This window comes from Thecamonas trahens (genome assembly GCF_000142905.1).
Source record: "Thecamonas trahens ATCC 50062 unplaced genomic scaffold supercont1.5, whole genome shotgun sequence".
Classification (NCBI taxonomy): Eukaryota; order Apusomonadida; family Apusomonadidae; genus Thecamonas; species Thecamonas trahens.
Window position 1 is genome coordinate 141,998 of NW_013657675.1, and position 18,579 is coordinate 160,576.

General features: G+C 65.4%; 9 protein-coding genes across 9 annotated transcripts in view; 3 read left to right on the plus strand and 6 right to left on the minus strand.

The window, feature by feature from the left end:
* Positions 1-53: 53 nt before the first annotated feature.
* AMSG_01219 (uncharacterized protein) lies at positions 54-1,483 on the minus strand (the record flags this gene model as incomplete). Its single annotated transcript, XM_013906373.1, has 1 exon — positions 54-1,483. The coding sequence occupies exon 1, from the start codon at positions 1,314-1,316 to the stop codon at positions 54-56; it is 1,263 nt and encodes a 420-aa protein (XP_013761827.1). The 5' UTR covers positions 1,317-1,483.
* Positions 1,484-2,187: 704 nt separating this feature from the next.
* AMSG_01220 (uncharacterized protein) lies at positions 2,188-3,252 on the plus strand (the record flags this gene model as incomplete). Its single annotated transcript, XM_013906374.1, has 1 exon — positions 2,188-3,252. One exon carries the CDS (start codon positions 2,188-2,190, stop codon positions 3,250-3,252), a length of 1,065 nt encoding a protein of 354 aa, XP_013761828.1.
* Positions 3,253-3,399: 147 nt separating this feature from the next.
* On the plus strand, positions 3,400-4,762 carry AMSG_01221 (lysophospholipase; the record flags this gene model as incomplete). The annotated part of the gene is made up of 1 exon (XM_013906375.1): positions 3,400-4,762. A coding segment is annotated over one exon (1,289 nt), but the record flags the coding sequence as incomplete, so codon positions are not given.
* On the minus strand, positions 4,757-5,863 carry AMSG_01222 (glycerol-3-phosphate dehydrogenase [NAD+]). The gene has a single exon (XM_013906376.1). The coding sequence runs from the start codon at positions 5,855-5,857 to the stop codon at positions 4,793-4,795; it is 1,065 nt and encodes a 354-aa protein (XP_013761830.1). The 5' UTR covers positions 5,858-5,863; the 3' UTR covers positions 4,757-4,792.
* A 408-nt stretch (positions 5,864-6,271) lies between these two features.
* On the minus strand, positions 6,272-8,440 carry AMSG_01223 (uncharacterized protein; the record flags this gene model as incomplete). Its single annotated transcript, XM_013906377.1, has 1 exon — positions 6,272-8,440. One exon carries the CDS (start codon positions 8,438-8,440, stop codon positions 6,287-6,289), a length of 2,154 nt encoding a protein of 717 aa, XP_013761831.1. The 3' UTR covers positions 6,272-6,286.
* Positions 8,441-8,506: 66 nt separating this feature from the next.
* AMSG_01224 (uncharacterized protein) lies at positions 8,507-10,328 on the minus strand (the record flags this gene model as incomplete). Its single annotated transcript, XM_013906378.1, has 1 exon — positions 8,507-10,328. The coding sequence occupies one exon, from the start codon at positions 10,326-10,328 to the stop codon at positions 8,526-8,528; it is 1,803 nt and encodes a 600-aa protein (XP_013761832.1). The 3' UTR covers positions 8,507-8,525.
* A 171-nt stretch (positions 10,329-10,499) lies between these two features.
* On the minus strand, positions 10,500-11,333 carry AMSG_01225 (uncharacterized protein). The gene has a single exon (XM_013906379.1). It carries the CDS (start codon positions 11,138-11,140, stop codon positions 10,610-10,612), a length of 531 nt encoding a protein of 176 aa, XP_013761833.1. The 5' UTR covers positions 11,141-11,333; the 3' UTR covers positions 10,500-10,609.
* A 126-nt stretch (positions 11,334-11,459) lies between these two features.
* On the plus strand, positions 11,460-17,675 carry AMSG_01226 (uncharacterized protein; the record flags this gene model as incomplete). Its single annotated transcript, XM_013906380.1, has 2 exons — positions 11,460-17,291; positions 17,388-17,675. The coding sequence occupies 2 exons, from the start codon at positions 11,460-11,462 to the stop codon at positions 17,673-17,675; spliced, it is 6,120 nt and encodes a 2,039-aa protein (XP_013761834.1).
* A 4-nt stretch (positions 17,676-17,679) lies between these two features.
* Positions 17,680-18,579, minus strand: part of AMSG_01227 (uncharacterized protein) — a gene marked incomplete at its 5' end in the record, with an annotated part of 1,112 nt that continues 212 nt past the window's right edge. Inside the window, one exon of the mRNA XM_013906381.1 lies at positions 17,680-18,536. Coding sequence (XP_013761835.1) covers positions 17,803-18,536 — 734 coding nt within the window. The 3' untranslated portion in view covers positions 17,680-17,802. The remainder of the gene's footprint in view (positions 18,537-18,579) is intronic.

Genomic DNA, 18,579 nt, shown 5'->3' on the forward strand with positions numbered 1-18,579 from the left:
CCCCCCCCCGACCCCAACCCACCAACACCAACACCGGCGCCCGACAAACTTCACTAACGCTCGCCAACCACGGCTGCGCCAAACCGATGGAACCGATCATACGCATCGGTGAGGACGCTACCAGAGAGCGAGCGCTGCAGGACAAAGCTCATCATCTTGGTCTGGAGCCAGCCCTTGTCGGCGGTCGAGTGGATCTGCGACGAGACGTTGAGAGCAAGGGCCTGGAGCTCGCGGATGTAGTCATGCCGCTGCTGCGACCATGTCCTCAGCGCGGCCGTCGCGCTGTCGCTGTCGCAAAGTGCCGCGCCAATCGAGACGCCGTCGTCGATTGCCAGCGACGTGCCGAGACCAAAGACCGGAAGCATGGCGTGCGCGGCAGAGCCAACCAGGGCCACAGGCGCCCGCGTCGGCGATGTGTACGTCTCGAGCGCCACATGCGGTGGATACCGCATTTGAATAAACTCCGACTTGCTCGCATCCAGCTCGTCGAGCACTGCCCGCACCTGCGGTGCCTCAAAATCCTCGTATGCTGCCAGGAGCTGCTTCCGCCGCACCTCGTGCGAGAGCGGCGGCGGCTTGGGCGATTTGGCCGCAAAGGTAAACATGACGTACGCCTTGGTCGGCGAGACTGGCACAATCCGCACCGCCCGCCCGTTGTCGATCACATGGCTCAGTGCGCTCATGTCGATGCCCGCAGCCTCCGGCACATCCACAATGGTGTGCCAGTAGCCCCACCCGCCGTACAGAATCTTTTCACCGCTCGCCTCCTTGTCGGCAAACGCCAGCTCACGCGTCTTGGACCCAACTCCGTCGGCGCCCACCACAGCTTGCAGAATGGCCTGCGAGGTCTGCGCTGCGGCGCCCTTGCCGCGGTCGATCCGAGCCAGCAGCGCCTCTGACTCTGAGATGGGATCAATCGCCCCAAACGTGGCCTCGTGCACAATTGGAATTTTGCGCGCCACCGCCGCGTTCCACATCACCTCATGGAGGACCCGTGATGAAACGCCGAGCACCGGGGCGCCCGCAGGCAGTCCGAGCCTCACAGCAGCCGCGTGGTAATCGAGCTCCGCCAGCACTGATCCCTTGCGGTACACCACCATCCGATCCAGCGCCACACCCTGCTTGTCCACATCCGGCACTCCCAGAGCCTCCAGTTGCGCCACCGCCCCATGGCTCAGCACCGTACCGACTCCGGCGTACTCGGAGCCGTAGCTCGAGTGCGGCGCGGCATCGAGGACCATGGCCTCCCCACCGCGCGCAGCCAGCGCCAGTGCCGTCGCCAGACCCGCCACGCCGCCACCTGCCACGCCCACCATCCGTGCGCCTGCCGCCTGCTCCGCCACACTCTGTCCTGTCTCCTCCCCGCGCGCTGCTCCTCCTCGGCTCCGCCGGCTCTGCCTGCTCTCCTTGCGCGCCTTCCGGCTTGTCTTGCCCGACGCACTCCGCACACTCCCACAAACCACCACCCGCCGCCAACCTCCGGCTGCTCCAGCTGCTCCCGCCGACAACCGCAGCATCACTCCTCTTCTCCTTGTCTCGAGTTGGATGTCCCCTCCCCGTCCCCACCCCCCACCCGACCCCACACGCCTCATGTCCCACCTCGGCCTGGATGCGGATCGCCCACGCAACACGCCACACGCCGCCCGCGCTCATCACCGCTACCTGTCTCGCCACCACACATCGAAGCCCTTACACACACACCCTCTCTCTCTCTTACTCCTCGCTAGACAAGCTCCCACTTGCGCTGTTGGTCTCATCGCTGCACTCGCTGCTATGGCTGCTTGTGTGGCTGATAAGCTCGAGGTGAGCCAATGGGCGGGAGACGTCGCTAAGCTCCTCGTTCAGCTCCGCGTTCTGGTCGCTGCGCACAAGAATGAGCTTGCGCATCCGACTGCATGGCCGCTGGTGGCTACTGCTCTGGGCGGTGCGCCAGGTGTCGAGGTTGATGTTGGCGATGGGCGAGAGAGTGCCCGTGCTGCCGCTGGTGTGCTCGTCGGTGGAGCCATCAAGCACAGCCCGACGCCCGAGTCGGTCGAGCTCATTAGCTTGATGATCGGGGCAGATGTGAGGCCCTGGATCGACCGCGCCTCTGATCTCGCGCGTGGGCCGAGTGCACTGTGCACTGACGCACGTGAGGGCGCTTCCGCCGCTCCGCATCATCCGCTTTGGCCGATCTTTGCCCGCGGCATGAAGCCCAAGAAGCAGCACGAGGTCCGCGCGGTCTGCAACGTCGTCGGCGACTTGCTCGGTGCCCAGGCGGCCGCCAGCGTCGTCGTTGACCTGGGATCAGGCAAGGGCTACGTTCCGCAGTGGCTGGCAGCTGCGCTCGGCGCCACTGTCGTGTGTGTCGAGGGCGAGGCCGCGTACACCGCATCGGCCAAGAAGCGGTTGGCCAAGATCGTGGCCCAGATCGCCAAGCGTGAGCCCGACCGCGCTGCCGCGCTCGACGCAGCCGTCCACCACGTGGTCGCCCGGCTTGAGCCGGACCAGCCGTGTCCGCCTCTCGTTCCCGACACTCTGGCCAGCGCTGCGTCGACCACTGTCCTCATGGGCCTGCACACCTGCGGCGATTTGGCTGCCACCGTCATGCGGTCGTACGTGGCGTCGTCATTTCATGCTCTCGCTCTTGCCCCGTGCTGCTACAACTTGCGGACCGAGGCCGGCTTTCCTCTCTCGATCGGTGTCGGTGCCCCGCTCGCCGACGCCGGTGTGGTCATCGGTGGCAACGAGCGCAACACATCTGTCCACTGCGTCCACAAGTGGGCCGACGCCCAGTTTCGTGAGAATGAGCTCGTCGATCGCATTGAGGCCTTGTTTGTCCGCGCTGCTGCCGGCTACATGGCAACAGCTGCCGCCGCCAGCACCTCCGCACCACTGCCAAGCGGTTCGGCTGCCATCTGGCGCGACGACGCACTCGCCACCGCCCGCCGCCTCGCGCCGGACGCCGATCCCACGCACCTCGCAGCGCACTACGACTCTCTGGTCTCTGCCGCCGGTGGGAGCGAAGAGCTCGCTTTTGCCCGCTATTCCGCCCTCTACACTCTGCTCAACGTCCTCGCACCCGTCCTCGAGATGATGTTTCTCGTCGACGGTGCCGCCTACCTACACGAAGCCGGCATCCATGCCCAAGTCCGTGAAGTATTCGACGGCATCCTCTCGCCACGAGCCCACATGATCATCGCCCGTCGATCGCCACAAGCGCCGCCGCACCTACCTAGCCTGGCTGCTGGCAGAGTGACGTCCGAGTCATAGCTGGCTGGCTGGCTCCCCACTCTCCCCGCCAAAAAAACCGCTCCGTCGGCGCGTGCTCGCGGCACGTGACCGAAGCGCTGACCACCACCACGCGCTCCTCACGCTCCACCCACGTCAGACTCGACTCTTCTTTCGGATTTGTGGACCACATGCTCATGACTGTGGGAAAGACCTGGCTGGTGCTGTGTGTGGCGGTGGCGGTGGTGGCATGCGGTGTGCTGCCTGTGGCCTCTGGCCTGCCTGACTCGGTGGTGGACGCTCTTGCCCGCGCCCCGTTCCACGTCGATGCCGAATCGCTGCTGTCGCCGCCTGGCGAGCTGGTCATGGACGTCCACAACGAGTACCCGTGGCTCAACGCCGAAGAGGCCGAGGCCGTCGCGAGCCTCATGTTCAACCGCAAGCTCCTTGCGCCCGAGGAGGAGGAGGCCGCCGTCGCGCCTACCGAGGCGATGCCGTCGCTCTCGGCGGCCATCAACTGCCCGCGGCTGACGCCGCGTGCGCCGCCGGCGGACGTCGGCTCGGTCAAGCCGGTCGACATTGTGGCCATGGGCGCCATCGGCGACTCGTACACCACGGCGTCCAACGCCAAGTCGTCCAACTGGCTCAACATGAAGTGGTATCCGGGCCTGTCGTGGGCCATGGGCGCCGACGCCGACACGGTCACAGCCTTCAACATCATGAGGGCTGTGGCCCGCCCGGACGTGGCCGGCGGCTCGATCGGCGTCGGTGATGCTTCCTCGAACATGTTTAACAACCGCGCCGTCGGCGGCGCGATTGTGCAGGACATGGTGGCCCAGGCTAACGAGCTTGTGGCCACCTTCAAGTCGTCCATGAACACCACCCAGTACGTCAACGGGTGGAAGACCGTCAACGTGTTCATCGGCGGCAACAACCTGTGCAAGGTCTGCGACTCGTACTCGAGCAACTCGCCGCCGGTGTACGAGGACAACCTCCGCGCCGCGCTCAACGTTCTGGCCACCATCCCGCGGTCGATTGTGTCGGTCGTGCCCATCCTCGACGGCACGCAGCTCCGCCACTTCCCGGGCCCGCTCAACAAGATTGCGCTCGGCATCGTCTGCCCGTGCTTTGCCGGCACCAACTCGGACAAGATCGCCGCCACCCAAAAGGCCATTAACGAGTACAACGACATCATGGCCTCGCTCGTCGACGAGTTTAACGCCAAGACCGGTGCCGACCAGGCCTTTGTCATCCAGCCCTTCCTCGTCGGCTTTGAGCTCCCGTCCGGCAACGCTGGCAAGGCCTACCTCTGCACTGCTGACTCGTTCCATCCCTCACCGCTCGGCCACGCCCTCTTTGGCACCGGCCTGTGGAACAACATGATCGAGCCCGTCGGCGCCAAGTCGCGCCTCTCGACCTCGACCACCATCAAGTGCCCAACCGACGCCGACTTTATCTACACGCCCAAGTCGACGTAGCTAGCTTGCCCACTCACGTTCGTTCTTTCTTTCTCTCTTTCTCTCCACCAGCAAACATCACATTCATACCCGCACTCATTTACTCTTTGCTTTGTCGTGGCAACCTACATCCGCGACACAAGCGCGTCGTCGTGGACCAGGTTGTCAAAGAGCGTCGACGGCGCGGCACCCTCAAAGCAGATGGCATTGATGGCGGTGAAGAGCGGAAAGTTGCCGCGGGCGCCGGCCTTATCGATGGCCTTTATCACCTCGATGGTGGTGAGCGTGCCCTGCAGCTTCTGTCCACCGAGCAGCTCGGCCTCGAGCTCGTCCCAGCTCTTGCCCGACGCCACAAAGGCCTCGGCGCACTTGCGGTTGCGCCCGCCGTAGCAGGTGGTGATGAGATCGGCAAGGCCGCACGACTCAAAGTACGTCGTCAGCTCACCGGCACCGTTGAAAAAGGTCTGGGTAAACTGGCGCATCTCGAGCAGGCCGATGCGGATGACTGCAGCCTTGGTGTTGTTGCCGAGCTTGAGCCCGTCGCAAAAGCCGGCGCCGAGCGCCACAACGTTCTTGATAGCGCCGCAGAGCTCGACCGCCACCGGATCCGGCACAATGGCGACCCGAAAGTACTTGGTCTGGAACAGCCGGCACCAGAGCTTGCCGTTCGCCTCGTGGTGGTACCCGATGGTTGTCTCGGAAAACTCCTCGCGCGCCACCTCGTTGGCGATGTTGGCGCCCATCAGGACCGCGCACGGCATGCCCAGCTGTGCCGTGATGTACTCGGAGAGCAGGACAATGCCATCGTCGTCGACGTCAAAGCCCTTGATGAGCGTGATTGCCCGTGCACCCGGCGCCGCCGCGTCCTTGATCGACGCGCAAAGCCGCGGGAGGAACTGGTGCGGGAGGCAGAAGATGAGCAGCGTCGCGCCGGACACCGCTGCCGCTGCATCCGGCACCGCCACCAAGTTCTCCGGCAGCTTCACCCCGGGCAGGTACTTGGGGTTCTCGTGATCCTCGTTGATGATCTCGGTCAGCTTGCGCCCGTCCACCTGCTCCTCAAACACCCACATGTTGACCTCGCTGGCCACATCATCCAGCCGCGCAGCATTCGACGCCACGATCTTCCCCGCCGTCGAGCCCCAGTTGCCCGATCCCAGCACGCAAACCTTTTCCATCGTAGCAGCCATTATGTCTGTCGCCCGGTGCACACACAGCGCCAGCACCACCACCACCACCACCACCCCCCCGTTCCCCGTCCCGTCGTCCGCCATAAGTGCCGTCCTTCCGACCACATACACACACATGTACACACACTCTCTCTCCCTCCCTCCCTCCCCCTCTCATTACCCCGTACCACAGTCAAGTTCAGTGGTGCAGCCTCGTCCGTCTCGCCGTTCAAACCTGGTGTGCCTGGGGCTTTGCCGCCTCGTCTGCTGTTTGACGAGTTGTTTTTGTTCGTTTCGGCGGTGGTTGCCCACGTGGCAGGCCTGGGCCAGACCATCATGGGCCAGACTGAGGGGCCGCCGCTTGGGCGAGAAACAATCCGGCAGTCCATCAGTCTGCCGATATTCCTTTTCCAGTCTCCTTGCGGCACTGTCGATGTGACGCTGCTACCCTCATCGCTTGACGTGGCCGCGATACTTGACGCTGCCTCGGAGAAGCTTGTCGCGGAGTGCCTGCTCACGGGCGGCCTCGGCGGCGCGGGCATCCTCAATCGCTCGCTCTTCATCAATGACGTCGTCGATGACCCGGGTAGTCTCATCGTCGATAATGCCGGCCAGCATTTTGGTGAGCGGAACAAGGTCGGCGACAGGCACGAACCACTCGATGACGTTGTCGAGAAGGAGCTCGCCGACCACGGTGCGCATCTGCGCCAGCAGGCCGTTTTCGTCCTCATCGGTGTGAACTCGGTACGGATCGTGCTGGTGAAAGATGCGGTTCGACTCGAGGGCAGCGCCAGCAAACTGGTGGATGACATGCTCCTCAGTTCGAATGTGGTCGACGAGAAAGGCCCGGATCTTCGACACTTCATCGGCCCGAGGCTGGAGCGTGTACCGCGGCATCGACTCGTCTGCCTGTGCCAACATCGTCGCCGGAAGCAGCGCCGCCCCGCCCAGCCCGGTCAGTGCCTCCAATCGCAGCGTATTGAGCCGCCGCTCCGAGAGCATCGAGTCAACCGACCTCGCCTCGGACTCGGCGTCATAGTACGAATCGTACGAGTCGTACGAGTCGTCCGAGTCGTACAGTTCGTACGAGTCGATCGACAGTCGCCGAACCACGCTCGCTGAAGAGTACCTTGTCGTCGTCGACGACTCGGGGCTAAGCGCTCGCGACGCCGCCACCGCATCTGCGGCTCGGCGCGCTCGTCCGCCTGCACGTGACCGGCGCACCTTGCGCCGCCCGCGTTCCCGTGCCACGCTTCGGCGTGCCACCATCATGATCCCGCCCACAGCCACCATCGGCTCTGCACCTTCGTCTTGCAGCAGCTTTTGCTGCTGTTGAGCCTTGGCGTCCAGCTGCGAGTGCCGCAGTTGAAAGTGCTCCTTGGTCACGATCGTCGGTCGCCGCCCGAGCGCTACCTTGAGCTGGACTTCGATCGCCCGTCGCTGCTCCTCGTGTGCCGTCCGCAGCGCTGTCATCTGAGTCGACGACTTGTTCGTCGGCGACGTCGTGTCCAGCGATTCGAACAGCGCGTCGGCGTGTGCGTTGGCCTCAAGCATCGAAACCGACGGTGAGACCTTGAGTCCCTCCAGCCACCGGACCGACTTGCGCGATCGCCCGCGCCGCAACGCGGGAGTTGTGAGCGTCCGCTCTGGAGCTGCGTGTCGCGTCTTGCTCTCAGCCTGTGGCGACCCGGTACTCGACGTTGAGCTCGAGGCATCGTCGTCGGAGAGCGGCCCGGGCCCAATGCTCGCGCCACTCGGATCGACGCCGTACCGTGCCAGCTCAGCCTCGACTTCCGAGTCGAGATCAGTCGAGGCGCTCGAGACCTCCGTAGCGTTGCTACCGTTTGACTCGGCCTCCACTAGCAGGACGTCCCGCGCATCGTCCTCCACCGGCAGAATGAGCGGGTCTGTTCGTGCCGCAATGAGCAGTCTGCGAACGGCAAAGACGTCGAGCTCGACAAGCGCGCCGCCGAGTACCGGATAGCCAGGACGGAGGCGGGCGATGACAGAGGCAGGCAGAAACCGGTCAGCCATTCGTGCCACTCGCCGCTTCATCCTCCGAGCGTCGCGGCTCTTGTGCGAGCGGCCCATGGGGCCGACCGACCGCTGCGTCTGCGACCGCATCGCGGCCAACAGCAGCGCCCGCATCTCGGGCGTGTCGCCAAGTGAAAACAGCATCATTCCCGCCAGCTTGGCTTTCTCGTTGGCTACCGCCGCATGTTCGACGCCATGAATCGCTACCAGCGCGGCGATGGCCTTCTCACTCGCCTCGATGGCGGCGGCAAAGTGGGCCTTGATCCACTCGCCTTGCGCCCGGACAAGCGCCGCGCTAGCCACCAGCGGCGAGACCTGCGGCAGTATATTGGTGTGCGCATCCATCAGCGCCTCAAACTCGGCCACCAGCGCCAGTGCCTCATCGGCATCGCCGTCGGCGAGTGCCACCTTGGCCCCATCGACCAGCGCCTCGGGCAGCGAGAGCAGCGCAATGGTCAGCGGCCCGCTCTCGCTATGCAGCCGCCGCAGCGCCTCTATCCGTTCCCGTGCATACCGCCGTGTGGTCTTCACCCACGTCCGCCACTCCTGCCGCCGGCTGCTGTGTGCCATGGCGTCGGCGAGGTGAGGTGTCCGGCGCTGCCGTGGTGGCGCCCACGAGTCCCGCGTCGCACCTGCTCCGACTGCGTGGGCGAGTTTACTCGTCACTCGCGCGCCCTTTCTCGCCGCTGCCTCGCGTTCCGTTGCTGGTCGATGCAAGCTCATGCCGTCTGCGCCTGTTGCGCCGCCGCGACGTGGCTATCGAATCAGTTTGTGCGCGGAGGCGGAGGGCGCGCTCGTGTCGCCGGCCGCGGGTGTTGGGTCCAAGCTGCAGTGCGTCAAGAATGTCCGCGTTGGCGAGGCCGGACGCCAGCCGGACGTCCGAGCCGCCCGACGAGATCTTACGTGACGTTGCCCTGTTTTGCAACATCAGGATGTCGGGCGAGTCGGGCGTGACAAGCTGGGTCTGTAGCTCGCGCTCTTGGACTGCAAGCTGGGCCATGGCCTCGTTGGCGCGGTTGGAGAGTTTGCGGATCGCGGCCCGCGACGTCGACGACGCGCTCGGTGCATCACTGCTGGTACACTCGCCCGAGGCCGGCCGGCCGGCATCACCTTTGCTTGCACCGTACGTCAACTCCGAGCCAAGCACAACCTGCGCGCCAGCGTCGGCGGCAGCGTCGACCACATCGCGCATCCGCCAGGTCCGGGCGATGTTGGACGTCGCCGACTCGGCCGACGCCGAGCTGCCCACGCTCGCCATCCACTGCGAGAGCGAGGCGATGGAGAACCGGGCCTGGTTACCGATCACAAACTCGGCGCCACCAAGCTCAATATGCGAGGTCTCGCCTGGGCCGATGTGACGGACTGGGCGGGCTTCGAGCGACGCGCCGTCAGGCACCCCATCCTTGACCATGACCACGTTCTTGCCCGAAACGTTGCGGAGCGCGGCCGCGCCACCGGCAACCTCCAGCTCGACATGATTCTTTGAGACTGCACTGTCGGCGCGGAGCGAAATGGTGGAACTCCGCGAGCGACCGACCGTCAATCGCGGCGGCGCATACGGGCGCGCAGCGGAGTCGTCGGGCGCAGCGTCGACAACGACAAACGTCTCGCCGGTCGGGCTCTGCAGCACGATGCCGTACACCCGACCCGTCGCCGCCCGCTGCTTGAGCACCCGTCGCTTGGCGCGCAGCTGTCGCCGCTCCGTCTTTTCATGCGCAAACGCCCGCCCATAGTACCACCTGAACAGCAGGTCAAAGTAGGTCTCGGGCGCCGCCGTCGCCTTGATATGTGTGGGAAAGGCCGACGCCGCCGAGACCAGAACCGCCGCCAGCTCGGTTGCCGGCGTAAAGGCATCGACCGCATCCGACGCGCGCCGCACCGCAGGCGCCCATCCAGTCACAATTCGGGTCCGCAGCGGCGCCATGTGGGTCACCTGCTTGAGCGTCGCCGTCAGCAACCCGCGGACGGCAGCCAGCCGGGCCTCTTCGGCGTCGACAACCGCAGCAAAGACGCCTGGAGAAAACGAGTCGACGTCGATCCGTGCCGCCTTGGGCGAGACCTCGCCAGCAGCCTTGGCCGCCTCGGCCAGAACCGGCAGGTGCAGGCCAACCAGTCCTGCCTTGGCTGCCCTCGCGCTGTCCAGGTGCGCCGCCGCCAGCGAGTCGACCAGCGCCACCACGCTCGCCACCGCCACCGGCTCCGGCCATCCATCCTCGTCCACCACCTCGCCTTCTCGCACGCTCTGTCCTTCCCTCGCCCGCAGCAGCTCCAGCTCGGCTGTGTATTGCTCAGCAAGACTCGCCAGCTGCGCCGCGTACGCCGCCTGTGCCTCTGCCAGCGACGACGCCAGCGACGCCAGCAGCGACGAGCTCGCCAGACCAGCCCGCGTGCGGGCCGCCACCACGGGTGTTGCCGCTAGTTGTGCCCCGGGTGAACCTGCAATGGTCCTTGCCTGCATCCTGCCTCCGCTGCGTCAGGTGTTGCTTGAGTGCGTGTGTACGTGTGTGTGTGTGTGTGTGCTGCACGGCTGCCACCGGTTCAAAACCTGCCGCAACCATTGCACGTCGCTACACTGCTACTGGCAGTCCATCGGCCCAGATTGACTCGCATGCGTATACATGAGGGTGGGTGGCTACCAAGCATGACGTCTTACTGTTCGTGCACGTGTACAGAGGGACTGTTCGTGCACGTGTACAGAGGAAGGTAGAGTGCTTGGTTGCGGGGTGAGAGGGGGATGACTCAGACACAGATCGCGCCCTTGTGGACGACAAGAAGGCAGAAGAGAAGAAAAGGGCCTGCAAGAAGAGCCTCAAACACCACGTGTGCGATGCGCCCGCATGCAGATGTACCTGTCGGTGCCGTATTGGGTGGGTGGCCCTCGAGGATAAGGTGGCCAACAGCAAACTGCAGACTCCCAGCCGCCAGCCACATCGCGGCAGCAGGCATCACGCCCATGCCTCCGATGGCCCATGCCAGAGTCCAGAGCGGCGCAAGGATAGTGGCAACATACGCCGCCGCAGCTCCCGTGCCTTCCATCGTCGCAGCCGACAAGCCCGCCGCACCCACGTACGCTGCCGTGCCCCACCACGGCAACGCCGCAACAAGAGCAAAGATCTGCAGCGGAAACGTCACCGCGTGCAGGCCAAGGTTACCAGGATGACAATGCTCACTAGCAAAGGTGGTCACTGTCCCAGATACGCCCACGATGGCGCGCCCTGGGCCCCGGCGAGTGCCACACGTGTCCGACACGCCGTCTAACTGCATCACCATCGCCAGCCGGACTCTACTTGCAAGGCTGTCACGCCCACAGCTGTAGTCGCTACCCTATCGCCACCGCTCACAGCTGCCGTCACCACCGCCCACAGCTATATCGATGACAACTGAAGCGCAGTATGCTCGCTTGTCGCCAATTGCCTGTCGCTCGTCGCCCTCGCCACCATCCGCAATGGCAAGTCAAGCCGGCTGATGTTCGGAGAGAATACCTGGAACAGACGCCAGACACGGCCACTGCCACCGCCACCGCTACCACCACCGCCACCGCGACACTGCTACGCAACTGACTCTGGGTCACTACTTGACTCTCGCGTCTATGGAGCTTCAGCTTGACCTCCCGGGGACGACGCATGCGCTTGTGTCGTACCCGCCAGCTAACCCAGCGGCGGTGCCGCGGTCGGTCCGTCGCCTGGCCGAGGTCACGCTGCCCACCTGTCGGCAGTACCTGGTGCATGACGTGCCAGGCGTCCTCCTCGCCATCTCGTATGTGTTCCCGGCTGCGCCGGCGGGGCCCAAGACGGGACTGTACTCGGGCTCGGGCTCGCATGACGTGCTGGCGGAGGATCTGGCTGATGCCGTCATCGATCCGGCTCATCGCCTCTACGCCGCCCTCCCGCCCGCCGACTGGGCCACCTCGGTCTATTACATCTACCTTCTCAACGTATGGGGTCGCATCGGTGGCTTTGACGCAGTCGTCGACAGGCTCCGCTCTGAGTCGAGCCCTTCACTCTCGGTCGTCTTTCTCCTGCTCAAGCCTATTGTCGCCGCCGCGCCGTTCTTCACGGCAGCGTTCTGGACCGCCTACTATCCCGCCCTCGCCCAGGGCATCCTCGCAGCACTTGAGGCTGCATCGAACGCTGCACTTGATCCGCTCTTTGCCGAAGTTGCTGCCCAGCTGGCGGCGCTCGACACAGCTGCCCTCGAGTCGGTCGAGCTCGCCTCGATTGTTCCGGCGCTTACTGCGCTCAGGCTGACCATCGCCGCCCGTCCGCTGCTGGCAGCAACGACGCCGCTCCCACCGCTTGCCGCCCGCCTCGCCGCCATCGACGACCTTGTCCGCCTTGTCGACGTCCTTGACGAGGCGTCGGCGCCGGCGACGACCGCCGCCGAGTTTCTGGCCAACCCGGCGCTACTCGCTGCCACCCACGACCACGCCTCGCTGCTGACGGCCGCCTCGCCGCTCTTTGTCTTCCTCGCCTCGATGGGCGAACTTCAGCTTGTCCCGCTGCAGGCCCTAGTCCGAGTCGGGAGCCCGGCGAGCTATGCGCTGCTAGCCACGCTTGCGCCGGTCGTCGACGTTGGACTCGCCCGTGCTCTCCTCGCCTCTCTCGCCACCGAGCACCCGGCAAGCCAGTGGACAGAGTCGCTAGTCGGCCTCGCAGCTGCGCTGGGCGCCGATGCTGAAACTTACTTTGGTCTTATCGCATCCGCCACTCCGCCACCGCATCATGCCCGCTCTCTACCCGCTCTCGCTGCCGCACTCGCCGACGCGCCCAAGGGCACGCCCGCTACGCTGTTTCTCCGTGCCATCAACGGCCCCTCGCACGGGCTCATGCTCGATACTGTTCGCCTTCTCCTAGACGCGCCAGGTGTGATCAAGAAGCTTAATGCGCGGAACGCGCTGACCCTGTGGAACACGTTCTATCCCGCGCATCCGGAGGAGACGCTCGCCGTCTTTGATGGCGTCCGCGAAACAGCTGCACGCTCGGTCCTGGATGCCATTCCGCTCCCATCTGCGGCGTTGCATCACCCGTCGGCGCTGTCGCTTTACGCGGCACATGCGGGATCGGCTGTTCGCGCCGACTTCCTCTTCAGGGTTGTTGCCAGCTCGGTCGCAGGTGAGCCTCTATGGAAGGAGGCAATCGCTGTCCTTCGCAGCCACCTCCGCAGCCTCGCTGGCTCCAAGACCAAGAAGCTCCGTGGGTTTGCGGACGCGGCGCTTACGTTTGTAGATGGCGCTACGCCCGGCTCGGCGTCGGTTCTCCAAGCGCTCCACACGGTGCTTGCCGACGACGATGCGCGCAGCCAAGGCCTCGCTGGTCCACCAACAGTCATCAAGTGCTTGGTTCTCCCGCCGGCAGAGCGCGCGCTGCAGATTTCGCTCTCGCGGACCGCACTGCTCTCTGCGCTCCGCGCCGCACTCGCCACCCGCCTCCGCCTGCCCAAGCGCGGCTTTGCACTTGTTGCCCATGCTGCCGAGCTGCCGACGTTGGCCGACAGCACTCCGCTTGATGCGCTTGGCCTCAGCGACGGCGCTGCAACCGTGTATGTCGTACCTCGTGAGGGCAAGGCAGCCAGCACTGGACAGGGCGTGGCTCTGGCAAAGGCAAGCGAGAAAGGAAAGACCGAGACCAAGGCCGACAGCGTTGCGTCCGACGATGCCGACGACAGCGTCGACGACGACCAAGCTTCGGCTGCCAGCCACGGATGGTTTGGCGACGACGATGACGGCAGCGACGATGATGCCGATGATGAGGGCCGCCAAGCGCTGCGTGCCGCGTTTTCGCATCCATCGTACGTCACGGTCCTCCTCTCGCTGCTTGAGGTCGACGAGGGGACAGTAGCTGGAGCACAAGTCTCGCGCGCTGCCTTTGAGCTGCTCCTGCTCATTCCTCCGGTCGACGGAGAGTCAAGTGAGGAGAGCGTATGGGAGGTGGCGCTCCGCGAAGCGTATCGGGCAGCGTATGTGCTGCATCATCAGGCTAGCCACATGGCGACAGAAGCTTTTCTGGACGGCGGCCATGCACCTGCAGCACTGCGACTCCTTGTTTCGCTCTCACTAGAGATGGCCGGCACAGAGCCCGAGGCATCACTCTGGGCGCTTGCCGGGGCGCTGCTCCGGCTGCTCTCGACGGTAACGCTCGCATCAACGGCATCGCGATCGCCGGTGGCGTCGTCGCTGCGGTGTTTGCTCCCGGTGGCCTCGATGGGGCTGATGGCGGCCGGGCCGAGGTCGGTACTCCCGCGGTTCCGCGCCGACGTTGTGGCAGCGGCCGGCGTCGAGGCCGAACTCCTTGCAGGTGCGGTTGTCCGGGTCCTGCTCGCGTACGCGCAGCAAGAACAGCTTGGCGCGTCGGGCCTCGCTGCAGTGCAGAACTCGGCGCTCCTCCTTGGGGCACTGGCGTTTGAGACGCCACTTGTGGGCCATCTCGATGCAGCGACGCTCACAGAGCTGCTGCTCCGTGGGGCCAGTGCCGATTTCCGTAAGGCCATGGTCTCGGGCTTGTTCTCGGTGTGCGCGGTCCAGCGTGAAGTTCTTGATGTGGTGCTCGACGTGGTGCTGGTGTCCGAGACGCTCAACGCGGTTCCGGACCAGGTTGACGCGTTTTTCGAGCTGGTATCCGCGCTGGTTGAGGACCCGTCATTTGTGCGCGAGCACGAGGTGGGTGTGCTGGTTGACCTTGTGCTCGCCGCGCTCTCCGAAGGTGAGCCCCACATTGAGCATGAGTCCGTGCTCCGCGGCTGGCTCCGGATTGGGACTGCGCTAGCGGCAATTCAGCCATCGGTCGAGCTCCTCCGTGACGTGTTTGATGGGGTGCTGTTTGGCCGGCGGGCGCGGGCGCGCGAGCCGGCCACCCGAGCTCAAGGTTTTGCGCTTCTGCACTCGCTGGTCCGCGCGGATCCCGAGCGCGCCTTTCCGTTTGTCAACGGCGCCCTGCAGAGCGTGCTGGCCGAGGCGAGCCAGCTCCGCGGCTGGGACTACTGCGCGAGTGATATGCGCCGTGAACCCGGATGCCAGGTCGGACTCGTCAATCAGGGCGCGACGTGCTACATCAACGCGTCGCTGCAGCAGCTGTTTGCCATTCCGGAGCTGCGTGAGGGCGTGCTCGACGCGAGCGTCGATCCGCAGGCAGAGGCCGCCGACCATGTCCAGGCCCTCCGGCGGGTATTTGCGGCACTCGCCGGCACCGAGGCGCGATTCTATGATCCGATCGGCTTTTGCCGAACCTGCCGCGACATCACTGGTGAGGTCATCGACCTCGGCGAGCAGCAGGATGCCAACGAGTTCCTCAACTTGCTGTTCGACAAGCTCGATTCGGGCCTTGTGGATGCCAGCGGGCGGCGCGGACACCTGCTCCCGCATCTGTTCCAAGGCGAACTGCGGCACTCTGTCGAGTGCTCGGTCTGCGCATCGTCGTTTGAGCGGACAGAGCCGTTCTATTCGCTCTCTGTCGAGATCAAGGGCCAGTCGTGCCTGGCCGGCTCTCTGGGTGCCATGGACGCGCCAGAGCATCTGACCGGTGACAACCGATACTTTTGCTCACGGTGCGACGGTTATGTTGACGCCGAGAAGCGGGTGCGGGTCGGTAAGCTCCCGCACTATGCGCTGCTTCACCTCAAGCGGATGGAGTTTGACATGCGAAGCATGCGCAACGTCAAGATCTCGTCGCGGTTCGAGTTTCCCCGCGCCGGCGACGGCCTGCTTGTCGGCTACGAGCTGACAGGCGTAGTGGTTCATGCCGGCACCGCCGACGCCGGGCACTACTACTCGTACCTGCGCAGCGACACCGGGACTTGGTCCGAGTACAACGACACCAGCGTGCACCCGGTGGCGTGGAACGAGATCGAGGACGAGGTCTTTGGCGGCGACGGCCGCTCAGCGTCGGCGTACATTCTCGTCTACCGCAGCACGGCGCCGCTGGCAGCCGCCAGCTCTGCGACGGGCCCATCCACAACCGCCGACGCCGAGAGCGTCTCGGATAACGGCAGCTCCAACTCTGAGACCTCGACTGACTCGTATGCGTCGAGCAGCTCCAGCTCGAGTGAGACCGATTCTGGGTCGAGCGACAGCGAGTCTGGCGATCTGGTGGTGGCGCGGCACGAGCCGACCGCGTCGCTGGGCAGTGCCGTCCGGGCCGTGGCCTTTGTCAACAAGCTCAAGCGAGCGCGTCGGGCAGTCGATCCAGTCGACGAGCCTCTCAGCGACGGCGAGAGTGACACCGAAGCCCGACAGCCAGAGCAGCAGCAGCGCCGCCGCCGCCGCCGCCGCCGCCGCCGCCGGTGCTCGGTCTCCCCGGCTGGTGACGGCAGTGGGCCGCGCGAGGCACTTGAAGGCGAGGTGGCCTCGGAGAACCGTCGTCTTGCGGCGTTCCGCGCACTGTTTGAACCGGGCTTCTTTGGCTTTATGTGGGAGCTGAGCCATGTCGAGGTCGGCAACGAGGATGATGCCGCGGCGCTGGCAGGACTTGAGTGGCGATTTGTGAGCCAAGTACTGGCGCGCGCGCGGGGTCACCCGCTCGTAGAGCTGTGGGGCGAGCAGCTGGTAGCGCAGGCTGTGTCGAGTGCCGCAGTCCGAGCTGAACTGGTAGAACGCTGGACGAGCGCGCACGGCTGGGATGAGGTGGTGGCACTCACACTGGTGTGTCCTGCGGCCAAGGTGCGGCGGAGCATCGGCCTGGCGGTGGCCAATGTCTTGGGCTTGCTCAAGCACACCGATGCAAGTTGGCGAGCTGTGGCCGGGCGGATGGCTGCGCTTGTGCCGTCTGTGGAGGCTTACAACAAGCGGCGGTGGGGCGAGTTTGTGCACATGGCGTGCTCGACGGCTGCGGGCAGCCGGCGGAAGCTGGAAGTTGCCGTAGGCGAGTGGGGCGTGGCCGATGCTGTTGTGCGAGTGGTAGTCGGCTCGCGGCGGGCGGCGATGCGGGCACCCAATCCCGAGGGCGTGCGCGGTCTGTTGGCGATTGCAATGGCCGGGCGCGGAGCCGAAGGCGGCGCGCATGAAGTGCTGACCTCTTACGCGCTGCTGGCCAAGCTTGCGCAGCAGGGCGCGCCGACCGCCGAGGTGTGCGCGCTCATCGGCGCCGTCGCGCACGAGAGTGCCGTGGCGAGCGAGGAGCTTGTGAGCCACGCGGCGCGGCTGCTGGATGCTGTTGGCAACACTGAAGGTGCTCTTGTGGCGGTCTCGAGCGTGCTACTGGCGATTGCGGCGGTCGACGACGGGCTCGCCGAGTGGCGGCGCGATGTATGGGCGCGCGAGCTGGTGGCTGCACTGCAGCGCAACGCGCAGGCGCGGCGGAGTTGGATTCCGCGGTTTGTGGCCGACATCCTGGTTGCCGGCCTCGCCCGCAAGGAGGTCGGCAAGTGGGCCGAGAGTATCAACGGATGGATGGGGGCGTGGGTTCTTGTCGAGAGCCGCAAGGGGTGGAAGGTGAAGCGGATGCGGTCAGCAATGCGCGGCGGTGGCGCCGGCAGCAGTGCTGGAGGTGATGGCAGGCGGCACCGGCGATCGCGGCGATGGATCTAGCCGTTTGCGGTCGCGCAGTCGGTGCGCTCGCGCGCAGCTCCTCTGGCGGCGAGTGAGCGCCAAAGTGTCGTCCGCCTCTGCCCTCTCATCGCCAAGGAGTACAACGACCACATGGGCGGCGTCGACCTCAACCCGAAGACGCGCAAGTGGTGGCACGCCATCCTGTACTGGATTCTGGACGCCGCGTACGCGCTCTACGCTGACGCGAGCCCACGCCCCGCCATGATTCGCCTGCGTACAGCGTCCATCTCTGCATCGCCGACTGTTTTCTGTTGTGGCAGCCACTAACACATTGTACTACTCTTTTACCGCGATTGATGGACGTTGCGACGTCTGTGGCGCGTCGCGGAGCGCGGCTTGCGCGATGGACATTCGTACCGTAAAGCTTGAAGCAGAGCCCTTGGCCACAGGGCAGTTATGCCTTTGCGACGGCCTTGCAGGCGGGCTTGTGGATCTTCCAGTGGGCGACTTGGCAGTCACGGGAGCAGTAGACGGTCTTCTTGCAGCGAGAGCAGCGCTTAAGGGCGGTGCCCTCGGCCATGAGGGTGCGGCACTTGGCGCAAGTCCGCTTGGCGCGGAGCTCGTTGTCGCGGCCCTGCTCGACGGCGAGGGCGTAACCGGTCCAGTTCCCGTTCTCGCCCAGGACGCCGAGCAGAGTCTGGCAGGCGTCGGCGAGGTCGCGGACGGCCGGCTCACGGGCACCGCGGTCACGGAGGGCGCGGATAAGGATGTAGGCCTCGCAAGTGATGAGGTCTTCGATGGTGGCAGTGGCGGTCGAGGCGGTCGGGGCGGCGCGGGCAGTGAGGGTGTTGGCGGCGGCGACACGCTGCTCCAGCGGCAGGGCGTCGTCCTTCATGACCAGCAGCAGCGGGTAGACGGCGTCAAAGAGCGGCATGGTGTCGGCATCCGCGCGCAGAGCTTCGATGGCACGCCAGCCGTCAAAGCAGTACGGCTTGCGCGGAGCAACAGCGCCGAGCTCGGCCACCAGATCAAAGGCCTCCAGATCGGCCAGGGCCGCTGCAGCATCGCCGACAGCGGTGGCGTAGGGCGCGTCGGCGCGGACAAACTGGCGCAGGGCCTTCTTGGCCACCACCAGCGACTTGAGCTTGGCCTTTTCCTTGTTACCCTTGGCGGTGGCAATGGCCGGGTCTGCGAGAAGGAAGGACGGTGAGGGAAGGGAGGGAAGGGGGGT